Source organism: Chlamydotis macqueenii, chromosome 6 (genome assembly GCF_036417535.1).
Source record: "Chlamydotis macqueenii isolate bChlMac1 chromosome 6, bChlMac1.mat, whole genome shotgun sequence".
Lineage (NCBI taxonomy): Eukaryota > Metazoa > Chordata > Aves > Otidiformes > Otididae > Chlamydotis > Chlamydotis macqueenii.
This window is the reverse complement of record NC_141561.1, coordinates 29577993-29590486: the sequence shown is the minus strand read 5'-3', so window position 1 is coordinate 29590486 and position 12494 is coordinate 29577993. Positions and strand designations below refer to the sequence as shown.

At 38.5% G+C, this 12494-nt stretch overlaps 1 protein-coding gene across 2 annotated transcripts in view; it reads left to right on the top strand.

Moving 5' to 3' along the window:
* The window catches only part of BMPR2 (bone morphogenetic protein receptor type 2), a 101581-nt gene that overhangs the window by 70306 nt on the left and 18781 nt on the right, over positions 1-12494 (top strand). For both annotated transcript variants that reach the window (XM_086751439.1, XM_086751440.1), the window contains exons 4-5: positions 10226-10336; positions 10831-10922. In XM_086751439.1, the coding sequence (XP_086607565.1) occupies positions 10226-10336; positions 10831-10922 (203 nt within the window). The remainder of the gene's footprint in view (positions 1-10225; positions 10337-10830; positions 10923-12494) is intronic.

The following is a 12494-nucleotide window of genomic DNA, read 5'->3' as shown; positions in this document are numbered from 1 at the left end:
CCTCTGTATCCTCCCGACTGCTCTGTTGTGCTTGTCAGGTTTCCACAGCCTTTCCTGTCCTTCATTTCCTTCTACTCAAAGATGTCCTCAGCTGCATCTCATATCTGTGAAGTATCTTTGAGAAGGATGTTCTTCCTGCCCAGAAGCCAGCTGAATCTCCATTTAAGCAAGTGTGGGGATAGAGGAAAATAGCCTCAGCTAAGACCTCTCAACTGGGGAGGAGAGACAGTTTCAGCAGGAATGAGGAGAGGTTCAGCTGCTCCAGTGGTCGCCTCTGCTCACTGGCAATGGATATAGGGGATTGCAGCAGAGGGACAGCAGTGTCTTCAGTGGTGGTGCTGTACTGAATGGGAGCTGGATGAGGACTGGGAGTGAGGGAGAGAGACTGAGATAGACTGATGCTGACAGAATGAGTGCCTAAGGTCTTGAAGAAAAGAAGGGATGATACTGGTCACTGTGTTCCTCGGGGACCCTGGAGTGAGATAGGAGGGGGATTTTTGGCCGGCCCCAATTTCCCATGTTCTGCTTCATCACTCAGTTCCTTCTAACAATAATTTCATCTGGGAAATACCTGGTTAGACCAACCAGCATGACGTTAGAGGGTGGGGAAATGTAATGATTATTGTTGTCTTAAAGTTATGAAAGACTTCTAAAATATTTTTGAAGTCCTAAAAAGAGAATCTGGTAAAAGTTAGAAATTGTATGGCCATGTGGAGATGATGACTGGGAAAAACAGGAGAGTATGAGGGAGGATTAATGGGAAAATGGGACATGTACTTTCACATTAGACTTTGTCCTTCTAAGCAATGATAGCAAGAGCTGGAGCAGATGCATACCTTTTGGAATACCACAGATGTTGTTTGAATTGGCATTAGCCAGACAAACAGTCTTTAGTAACTGTGGATGTTTCTAAAACATCAGACAGGTTTAACATGCCTTCAAATTTAAAATTACAAAACCTTTTACATACAAGAATACATGCTATACTGAGTTTTACTGGAAGTATAAAGAAAATGTTCTTGAATTAAAGAAGGTAGGAAGAGCTAAGTTTTAGTACTAAAACATTTGCTACACTTGAGGATTACACTTGAGGATTACAGTATTAAGCTGATTTAGGACATTAAATCTGCAGTATAAGGACATAAACCAGAAGTGTGATGAAAGGTGTTGTCAGAACTCATTCTCACCCTCTTTGTTCGTATTGATCTTTGGCTTTTAATTAAACAGGTTAGTTGCCTAAAATTGCGCTGTAATTCAGATTTTGTTGTGTGTTTAGGGAAATGATTTTGGAATAAACACCTCATACAATCATGTCCATTAAATCAATTAATTTCTCATCACCTGCTTCTAAGGTTGACAGGAAAAAAATATTCCTGAATATCATCAGAGGTGTGCAGCTTTATCGACAGGGCATTAGCTCTCGGTGTACCTGCCCGCACAGAAGCGCAGGAGCGGGTAGTGCAGAGCTGGCGGCGGGCGGAAGCAGCATCGCGCCTCCCGCGCCATGGCTGGTTCCGCCGGCCATAAGCAGAGACACCCCCTGCTCCTCCGGGGTGCAAGCGCCTGCTTGGACAGGCCCAGCCACCCCGCGCTGCCTGGGCTTGGCGCAGCCTTCCCGCTGAGGAAACTGCTGGCAAAGGGAGGATGTGGGTTTGTAGGAACGAGGGGAGCACGACCGATTGGTAAGCAGCATTCCTGGGCTTCGGAGCTCTTGAAGACATTGAAAATGCAGGCACGCAGGATCAGAGCTGCCTTTTCTGTGAAAGGTTTGGGGGCGTTTATTTGTTTGCTTACTCATATAAAAATAGACATTTGAGTGTTTTGATGTCATTTTTTGGCCTGTGTTCTTAGTGCCTGGGAACATTACAAACATGAAATATTTAGCTATTAAGTCTGTTGGATTTAAAATAACTTAAAATAGCTTTAAAGAGACCTTCTGAAGTACTATTTTTCCCCCGTCTCCCTCCATTGCAGCACATGGATTTTTTGATCTAGTGCTTTAACAGAGGCTGGAAGAGCGCCATTATGTTAAAGCTGTTGTTACCATTTGGTTTGATAAGGAGGAAGGCCCGTTGGTCCAAGATCGGTATAAGGGAATAATGTAAATGGTTTTTTCAGCCTTTTTATTAAAAAAAAAAAACCAACATTTTTCTGACTATTTTATTTCAGTATAGAAGATGTCCCCAGTATGTCATTAAGTGCCCAAATTAGCTTTCCGTTAAGCTTGAAGGCAAGTTTGAGGTGTACTCAAATGCAGTTTTCCTATATAAGCAAGGTATTTCTTTCATCTCTGTAGTGACCAAGTATTTATTGGTATGCTGGGAACTTCAGAAAGATAATCTAAATTTGCTTTTGTTTTTGAATTGCTATTTATTTTACATACATCATTATTACAAGGGTCCATTCAGTACTGTTAGAAATTTCACTGAAGATGCCCGAACTCAGAGAAGAAAAGACAGAAAGGACTTTTGTTTGGTTTTTATCAACTCAGGAATTACCTCTGTGCAAATGTGACAAGCTGCTAATTCACCTCTCTGTATCTAGTCATCAAAGAAAGAGCCGCTGGGGATTGCATAACCCACTTTTCTGCCAAAGAAATTACCAGACATGCTTAATTTTTGAGTTTCATATATCAGTGCAGCCTTCAGTTTTCAAAACAAACAAAATCCATACAGTGATGCGGTTGTGTGAAAAATGAATTAAAGTTTTAGCTCTCCTGGTGTGGAGAGAAACATGAAAACACGCATCAAAGAGGACACTTCGTAACAATAAGTATGTAAGATTTTGTATGAAAAGTTAAAATCAAATATAATGATACTAAGTGCAAAGTAGAAACTTTAAATATTTTCTTCAAATAATGGAATGATTGGAACTAAGTGCAAATTTTCTGCTTCATCTAAGCCAATAGACTAGAAAGCAGGGATTTGCTCTTAAGTCCAGGGAGAACACATCCATTTTGAGTTATGAAAGAAAATTTCCTTAAGGTTACTGATTGGCAGGATTATTTTTTTTAAAGAATGTTGTACCATCTTCCAGAAAAAAAATACAGTTCCCGTTGTGCTTTTCATCTGTGCAAGCACAGAGTGCAGTCCTCTTCCATAGAAGTTTCCTTGCGAACTTCATTGTGCATTCAGGTGCCCCCCAAAAATGTATGTGAAACAGTGTTCTTTAACTTTGGTTTAAGTACTGAAGGTGGTTGCATTGATAAGTACCAGATATTTACATTTTATAGTACCTTATTACAAAATTTGGACATGGATTTTAATTTTGTTCATGATTTGTCAAGCACTTACAGGAGGATGCAACCTCATTCCAAACTTAGAGGATAATAGTTGTTTTAAAACTTGCACCTATAAAGCTTAGGTGAACGGCACAAATTGTTTAGGAAATGCTATTTTTTCCTTTCATCATTCTCAGCTCTGCATAGATTTAATGGAAAACTGGCAAGAACTCCTGCTGAATTGGTGTAGAAGCCTGCGTGTTGGGATTCTTGTTTGCATATATGAAAGTCTGACCTATATGCATGGTATCTAAAAGACTACTAACACATTTCTTTGTTACGAGTTCTCTGCTTTTTTTTTTATTTTCTTTCGTATTTTCTTCCCTGCACTGAATGAATTTAAGATTTACTTAAAATAGTTTGAGTCCTTTTGGTTTAGTGTTTGTATTGGAGGCTTGCTTGTCATTTACTCAGGCATGATGAGATTGATCTCTGTTGCTGCAGGACAGTGGATCAGGAATGAAGTAGTGGTCAGTTGGTTGGAAAATGCTGATTAATGTCTAGAAAAAAAGAGAAAGAAGACCTGATGAGGTGTTGTGGTTTGGTTGGGATGTGCTGCTATAATGCAGTAAGGGATGAGGGCTTATTGTACACTTTGTGGAAGATTCCTAGGACATATTTGATTAGATTGCTAATTGTATGTGTTTTTCGAAGGACTGAGACCTTAGCACTGTCATGAAAGTTGTTTAAGGCCACTGTGAAAAGAAATTTAACTTGAAAAGCAAGTAGAATTAACTACACTTGAAAATTACACTTGCAGATTTTACCAGTCTGCAGAGCATATTTGCAGTTATCTGCAGCTGAAGGCCATATTGCCCCCACATTTCAGCCTTCCGTCTTGTGCTGCGTTGATGACTAAACTGTAAGGTTTCCCTCATGCTTCTGATCTCATCCTCAGGATCGTTAAGATTCCTTAACGGAAAAAGCAACTTCTGCAACAGATTGGCAATGAACATATTGAATCTATCACACCAAAGCAATAATTGTAGGATGGTGTGAAGACTCCGCTTCTTTTTAAAGCGATCTGTATGGGCAGGTCTTTGAGTCCCTGTGTGATTTTACTGGCTTTGATCAGAGTCCATGCAGCTGTAGCTGTTTTGAAGAATCAGATGTTACTACTGTGCTGTGAAGGTTGAAGGATGGTGCTTTCCTTATTTGTTGGAGACTAACATTGCTACTTACTTGGTGATACAGTAATTTAAATAAATATTAATATTTTGGTACTTATCAGCTGTAAGACCATGTGGCTTCTGATGTATTGATACCGGAAATTCTGTGGGAACATAGATAATTATTTTTAAAATTTATTTTCTTTATACAGAATAATTGTATGTTTCTCTAAAATATTTTAATACAATGCTTATCTAAACTCAAATACACACATATATTTTCTAGAATTATTTACTACTGTGCAACAGATACACAGCTGTGAGTCATTTACATGAAGTGTAGGCAGATTTCTAAAAACTGAATGAAAAGCTTTAATAGCACTATAGAGATCTGGTGCAAATTTATGTGCAAATCCTTTATTATATGATCACCCTCATATAAATATACAGCACTGAAACAGCATTTCAAAGCCTAAGGTTTCATATTTAAACATCTAAAGATTAGAAGGAAAACACATCATAGGTTGCACAGTTTTAAGGCCATCTCCTTGTGTTCGTGTTGTGATGCAGTCTTTAATTATACAATCAAATGTTTCCTCATGGGATTCCTAGATTTTCAACGTGGCAAACACTCACTGCCTTTTCTCATGGCTGTCAAAAGAGGTCTCATCATAACAGTGATCTCTGCAGTGTCCCAGGGAGCTCTTTGCCCATCGTGATGTAGCACCTTTCTTATAGTGGTAGAGAGGAGTTCTCTGGACAGCTCGCAGCTGCTATAAGGAGGAGTCTTTCCTTCCTTCTCCTCATTTCCCATTCCATTCACTTCATACCTTGTGATTTTAGTCAGAGTATCAGGGGCAACATCTGCTCAACGGTGACGCAGGAGATGTGAAAACTCTGCATGGGCTCCTCACAGTTCATCAGCCAGGCTGAAATATTTTACCTTCACAGCACAGTGAGCTGGTGCTTGAACTGCTGCAGTAAGGTTGGTAGTGGTGAGTTAGGTGGTGTTTTATCTGAAGTGGCCGCAGAGGGACGATGTATTGGGATGAGGGAAACTCGGGGGATAGCCATCTGCGGTTTCGCAGTATTTGCTGGTGGGAAAGGAAGATACAGGAATTATGCATCCTCTCTCTGTCTCCCAGGGAAAAGTTTGGTATGTTACAGACTCTTTTGCCATTGGCCATTGTCACCTGGTTTTATCTCAGTTTTCTCTGATTTCGCAAAGTGTTCTTCAGTAACAGCATAAATGCTAATTTTTAAATATAGGAGCAGGAAGCATGCAAAAGAGGCCTTCATTTTTGAAAGTTAAATTACAGAGAAATAAAAGCAGCTTTTTCAAGCATAGGCACAGGTTGGAATACTTTTGCATTAATTACTATTACAAGCTTATGTTTATAGTGCAAAAGTTAATTTGAAGGAAAAATATTCCTCCTGATGCCATTAGCAGTATCGGCGTTCTTCATTCTGTGTCATGCCTGCAGAAGGTTAGGAAGGCAACAGTAGACAACCTCATGTGTGGCAATATGGAAGCTTAATTTAAAAAAATTAATTTACCAAAGATATTGTATAAGTGTTTGGAAACTATTATGGCAGTAACGCCTGAGAGGAGAGAGAGATCCCTAATGTGGCAGAAGAGCCTGCAGGGAGTATCCGAAGTGCAGGGCTGGGTTCAGCCAGATGAATCACTTCTGAGTACTAGGAGCATTCCCCTTCACAGTTTGCTCTGAAATACATTCTCAGTTATGTGTGTGTACCTTTGACAAAATTCTCTCCATACACAGGAGCTGTTGTACTCATGTTTTTGGAACCCAAAAACAAGCTCTTTATTGATGGTGAGGTCAGGACGCTTCTGGGAACGGTGGCTTGTTGGTTACCAGCTGCTCCCCAGCCAGAAGGAAGGTCATCTCTGTTTTAATGAGTCGTGCTTTGTTTTTGTTTCTTTTTAAAAAAAAAAAAAAAAAGACAGACTGTTAAAACTGTTACACTATTTGCTGTGATATTTCTTTTTTATGAGATTGGCGGACTTCAGAAAAATGTTGACTACTACCAGAATTACTGGCAGAAATATTTCACGGTAGAAGTGTGTACGTGCTGAGTACCTTCTAAATGGCATCCTCACGCTGCCGCTTGAAGAGTCAGTAGCCCTGTGAGCATTGCTGTCTTTCCCATCCAAGTGGGATAAGAAGTTGGCTTTTAAGGTGTCTTGGGCCTTACAACAGTTTAAGTTGGTTTTAATTTTTTCTTTTGGCAGATATTGTTTTAGGTCAGGGAGCCTAAGTGGAAGCTGAAAATAAAAACCTTACCTATAAATAGCAGTGAAACAAGCCACGATGCTAACCTCTGCTTTCAGTTACAGTAACATAAACTTGAGAAGCTTTGCTAATATCTGCTGTGTACAAGTGTAGGTAGAATTTGGCTCAGCAGTCACCTCCTTAATCACTGAATTTTCTAGAGTCTGCAAGTAATTGTGCTCAGCATATGCTATTGCTTTTTTTTTTATGCTGTACATTGGTTTGGGAATAATACTGAGATACCAGTATTCCTCACCTGAAACTTGAAGCCAGTGCTGGACAGTTTCTTTTTCATTCACTTTGTATTTGTCACTAAAGAAATAGCCAAATATTAGTAATGATCCCAAAAACTCAAATGAGATTGCTGAATAGTAGTTATACATGTTTCAAGTCAGTCTGTACAATGACAGGATGAAAAAATACTGAAGCTGTTTTGTCATTGTAAATAAACTTTAAAAGTAGAGTCCACTGATTTGGGGATGAGGTTGTTAACCATTTCAGACCAACAAAGTCTTACTTCAGAAAATTTTGTTTGTACTCTGTGATGCATCTGGAGCTACTGATAGGAAGTGTAGTATCAAATAAATTTTATATTGAATTTCCTGATCTTATGGAAATTTTTTCAGACAGGACTATACGTTCATGGAAGAAAACAGGAAAATAAATTTGTATATGTGTGTATGTTAGATCCTTATTTTAAAAGTGCCTTGCTTAAAGGTGTCTGGCATTACTTTTATTGACCCACACTGATGTGCCTTTTGGTGTTAGTTAAAAGGCATGTCCAGATAATACCAAGAGAGATATGGCTTGTTGTGTGTATGCACATGTATAAAATATGTATTCTTTTACTTAAAAGTAGATAAAAGAGGAAATGCAAACCTCTGCACATGCCATGACAGGTCCTGTCTGGTTTTGGCTTTGCTAGCATTTCTCGTCTAGGCATTTAAAGGTAGGTCAGCAGCTGGTGTAAAAGGCTAAAGATGAAATCTATCCAAAGAGAGAGATGGATTGAAAAAATGAATTGGTTAATAAGAGTCTTGTTAAGCTTTGGAAGGTTTTAAAACTGGGTCGATAGGAGACATATCTTTTTTGTTCTATTTAAGAAAGATTGATAATCTGACAACATCAAAAGTTATTAGTCATACAAAGCAGATAGAGGGCAGGTAGAAATAGTTTTTGTGGGGCTTTTGGGGCCATCTGGGCTTTTTGTTATTGTGTTTTTGTGCTTTTCTTTTTATGTAGATTTACAAGTAAAAGTAAAATGGTTTATGTGTATATGTGTGTGGGTATATATATTTAAAAAGATGTATTATTTTACTTAAAAGTAGATAAAATGGGGAATGCTGGGGAATGTCTGACTGTCACATGCAGCATTTTACCCACTCAGATTGTTTTGAGCTGCACATTGCCACTCCTTATTAAGAAATTTGTATTTATTCTAAAATTTTTAAATGTTACTCAACAACCATACAGTAGTAACTCACCTTGTAGGACTGACTCGGCTGTTGGACTGTTGACAACATTATTTTAAAATGTTTGTAAGAATTAAAGGTTGATTCAAGACAAGCCAATCTAAGATTTGTTAAGAACCAACTCAGCTTAAAAAAAAAAACACAAAGCATTCTTTCCTGTTGAAGGCCAGGGCAGTTTTCTGAGGTTACCTGGTGGCTGCACGAAAGAGAGAAAGCTCCCAGAGAGGGATGGTCATCAAGGAACGTGAAGGAATGAGAAAGCAAGGATCTTTTTTCTCTGCATGTTTTTCTACTGCTGATCGGTGCAAGATGTTGTTGTTTGGAGATTTTTCTGGTAGCTCTTCAGGCTGCATAATGCCATCATTCACAAGCTTCTAATGGGACAAGGCGCAAGTGTGCCAAAGCAGCCAGAGCTGCTAAATAGCCCTGCTGCTCAGGATGCCCTGCGCTGGGCCGAGCTGGGAGTGGAGGAACAGCAAAAGCCTGTGCCAGGGCAGAGGAGGGCCCTCATGATCGAGCCATGTTGTTAACCCTTGGACTGTAACAAGAACTTGAAGTAAAGCATTCCAACTTAGGCATTAGGTAGCGTTTGACAAACAGCGATGTCGACGACGACTGTGTATTTGGCAATGGGCAGGTTGTAATGGGCTGCACCTTGGCTGCATGGTCAGAGAAAATACAGCTGAGATTACAGCTGAGATTTTTCACATACTTCTGTGACAGCTGAAACTCCCTGGTATTTTGTTTTACCTCTTCCCATTATGGTTATGTAAAAATGGAAGCTGTTGTCTTTTAAATTTCCTTTCTCTTCTTACCTAGTTCTCTTGTGTTTATCCACATTGGGAATTGGAATAAGTGAATTATCCTTAATTTCTTTTAAATGCAGTTCAAACGAAGTGAATTTGTCAGTTTATTCAGCTAGTGTAGAGTGGGATAAATTGTATTTCAGTCTCACCTAAAAATTTACCCGATGTTTAAGCCTTGTGTGCATTTTATATTTTGTGGTTTTAGCGTAGTTAAGTCTCATTACAGTCTTTTAAGGAGTACTTTTAGCAATATATAAGACAAGTTTAAACATAGTTCCCAAACTTGATTTTGAAGCCAAAGTAAATGAGGTCTTGTAGTGCCACATTCCAGTGATTCTGACATCAGAGGAATATCTGCAGTAATAAATTTTTACATTAAAGCGGCTGAATTTTTCTATGCCTGCAAGAAGGAAGACTGGGGTCTGACATGGAGAAGCATTACGCTAACCATTCAAGACACTAACAGGTTTTTTTCATGAAAACATTTTCCCCCTCTGGGAAAAAAAAAATAAAAGAAAAGCAGATATTAACATTTTGACAAAAACCAAATGTTAATTTTAAAAAGCCTCAATAAAACTTGTTGTTTATTTTTGTTTTGTGTTTTACTGTTGTTTCAGGTTTCTTGATACTCTGCTGCAGTCTGTGGAGATATGTCTCTTTGTGAATTAAGGAGTGAGAATTACACTATAAATTACTTGAGTGCTGACACAAAACAAATCAAAACCCCAAATATTTTGAAGTATTTGCACAAATTGACTTGTATCTACTGTATGTTGTAGATATTTGAATAAAAAGCATTCATTACTCTTCACATTTGCAACATTGTTACAAAACTTTTTAATATATTTTTGTTCTTTCTGAGAAAAATAATAATTAAAAACCACCTGTAAAGGTTACAAACCTGATCCATACCAGGAAACTGGATTAAGGCACAGATAACAGAGCAGGACTGCATCAACTTGGCCTCGCACGGCCGGGCTGAACTTTGCCAGCTAGAAAGAAGATTCGCTTTCTGCTGCGGGTGCCTCTCTCTACAGTGGCAAGGGAAGACTGGGAAAAGCTGCCAATGAGCGTGCACTCAGCTGTGTTGAGCTGATCCGCTCTTTTTCCATCCCTAGATTTTAAGAGGAAAAAGAGTTAATTGCAATATCCTACAATCCAGAGTACCTTTTTTCCCCTCGTTGTTGTAATAACAATTACATGTTTTATGGTGCTGATTCTTTTAAATTTACAATTAAAGAATCTTCATCTTGTTTTCTTTCAGATTCTTCTCATTCTTTTCATCGAGATGAGACTATAGTTATTGCCCTTGCGTCGGTGTCTGTACTGGCTGTTTTGATTGCTGCTCTGTTCTTTGGATACAGGATGCTTGCAGGTAGGGTTTCACGATCCTATTTCTTTTTAATTGTTCTTTTGACTATTTCTCAAAGTTATACTTACACCTTCTGTTCTCCTCAGTCTCTGTTACATGGTTTTAGATAATGCTTTGCTTTCTTGTCTCTGACACTTTATGGTGATATCCTTGTTGTAACAGTCCAGAGAGATTTATGATTTCTCCAGGCTGGCATTTTGGGACCCATTTTTCTTCAACAAATCCTCTGCTCAACACACCTTAAGTGAGCATAGTTTATAGTTACTGCCGGTGACATTCAATTATCAAAAGAGTTGTGTAGCAGATAGCCTGACGTTTCTAGCTGTGGGCACTGATTTTACTGACTCAGAGAAAATTTTACAGGATTCCTGTTTATTTGTTATGTCCTTGCCTATAATATGTATTTCTGTCGAGTCCCAGGTAAGTTGTGTTGTTTTCACTTGTGGCATGACAAAAAAAAAAAGGAAACTGATTCTCTCCCCATCCCTTTTCCACAGGAGACCGTAAACAAGGGTTGCACAGTATGAACATGATGGAGGCAGCAGCATCAGAACCCTCGTTGGATCTGGATAATCTAAAGTTGTTGGAGGTAAATGTTCAACTCTGTTTCTTAATTTTCATTTTTATTCAATGTAACACTTGTGGTCATATCACCTGCCATATAGTTACAGAAATAAGTGTATTAGTGCTCTTGTAATGTTTTCTTCTAAGTCACAGTTTAAAGAAGAAATAAAAAGAAAGGTTACCACAGTTACATTTTGTCTAGTTTTGTTAGTAGTACTGTTACTATTAGCTACCTTGAGAAGAAAATACTAAACACTGGGAGGTAATGGGGGAAATGGGAATGTGCTGTATTTCAGCATTGCATGAAAAGATCCACCTTTTTGCTTGACACTGATCACTTTAAGTGCAATATCCTACTGCAGTCATTTGAAATGTTTTAGTAACACTTTTGGAATACACAATTTACTGCAGATAGGGCAGTATATTTCAGTAGTGGTGTATTTATGTATAGTCATTCTTCACAGTGGGATACTCTCTTTCGCCATGGCAACTAGAGGCCAACCAGAACTTTCTACTCAGCTTGGTATTAGATGTATCATCAGAAAACTGCAAAATATTATGCTTTCAATTGGTATACCTGATAGAACTTATGGAATTTCTAAACGCTTTTACCCAGAAATAAATCAGTAGAATGACTGAGAGAGGTTCAGAGAGTGGTACTGTTCTTCTTTCTGCCCATTAGAAGTCACACCTAGAGATGCAGGCTGCAGACATGTAGTTCCCAATGCAATGTGGTCCAGGCCAATGGTGAACGCAGACTAACCAGCAGAGAAGCTTGAGTGCCTTCTGCCAACGAAGTAGTACTTGAGACAGAGTTTACAAGAGTATAAGAATGTGTTTGGTAGAAGTGTGCAAGTCCCAGATGAAATTACTCATACTGATATGCAGTCTTGGAAAAAACAGTGACTTTGTTGGTGGAGAGATCTGCTACACAGTCTTCCGTCCCCTTTCTTAAATCCTAGTGAGCTGACTCTTCACTCCCAGTCATAGGGTACTGCAGAACAAATTATCTTAACCTGTACTGGGTTTCCACATCTCTATGGGTAGAATACATTCCAGGTTTGTACCTTGGAAGTGACTCACTGCAGCTTTGCAATACACTGACATGGAACAGCTGAGAAATTGAAAGTCTGTCTGTTAAATGACACTTTGCGGAAAATTTTCCTGTTAGACAATTTTATCATCTTTAGAACCATTACTTTTGTAATCCCTTGTGCTTTCTGTTCCTCCTCCATTTGTAAGTATTTAAAAAGTAAAAAGATACTGGTCCATGAAATCCTAACAGTTTTGTGTCTAGGTCTTCCTGAAAATTATCTGAATTAGATGCTTAAATTCTTATGTAGTTAGAATTTTTTGAGCTTTAGAAACTAGGACTCTTCCTGAAGCTCTTCCTATGCTTTGGTTTAGAGTAGAGATCGCATCTTTCTTCAGTTGCCATGGAGATGGGAAAGGCCATTCTGTGAAAACTATCTAACTTAGTGGGGGCTAGAATAAAGATTCCTTACAGGTAGTAAGGAATTAATTATTTCATTCTGTTAAAACCTGTTTATCTTTTTTTGTTATCTATTTTGCACTACAAATATGTATATTTTTATTA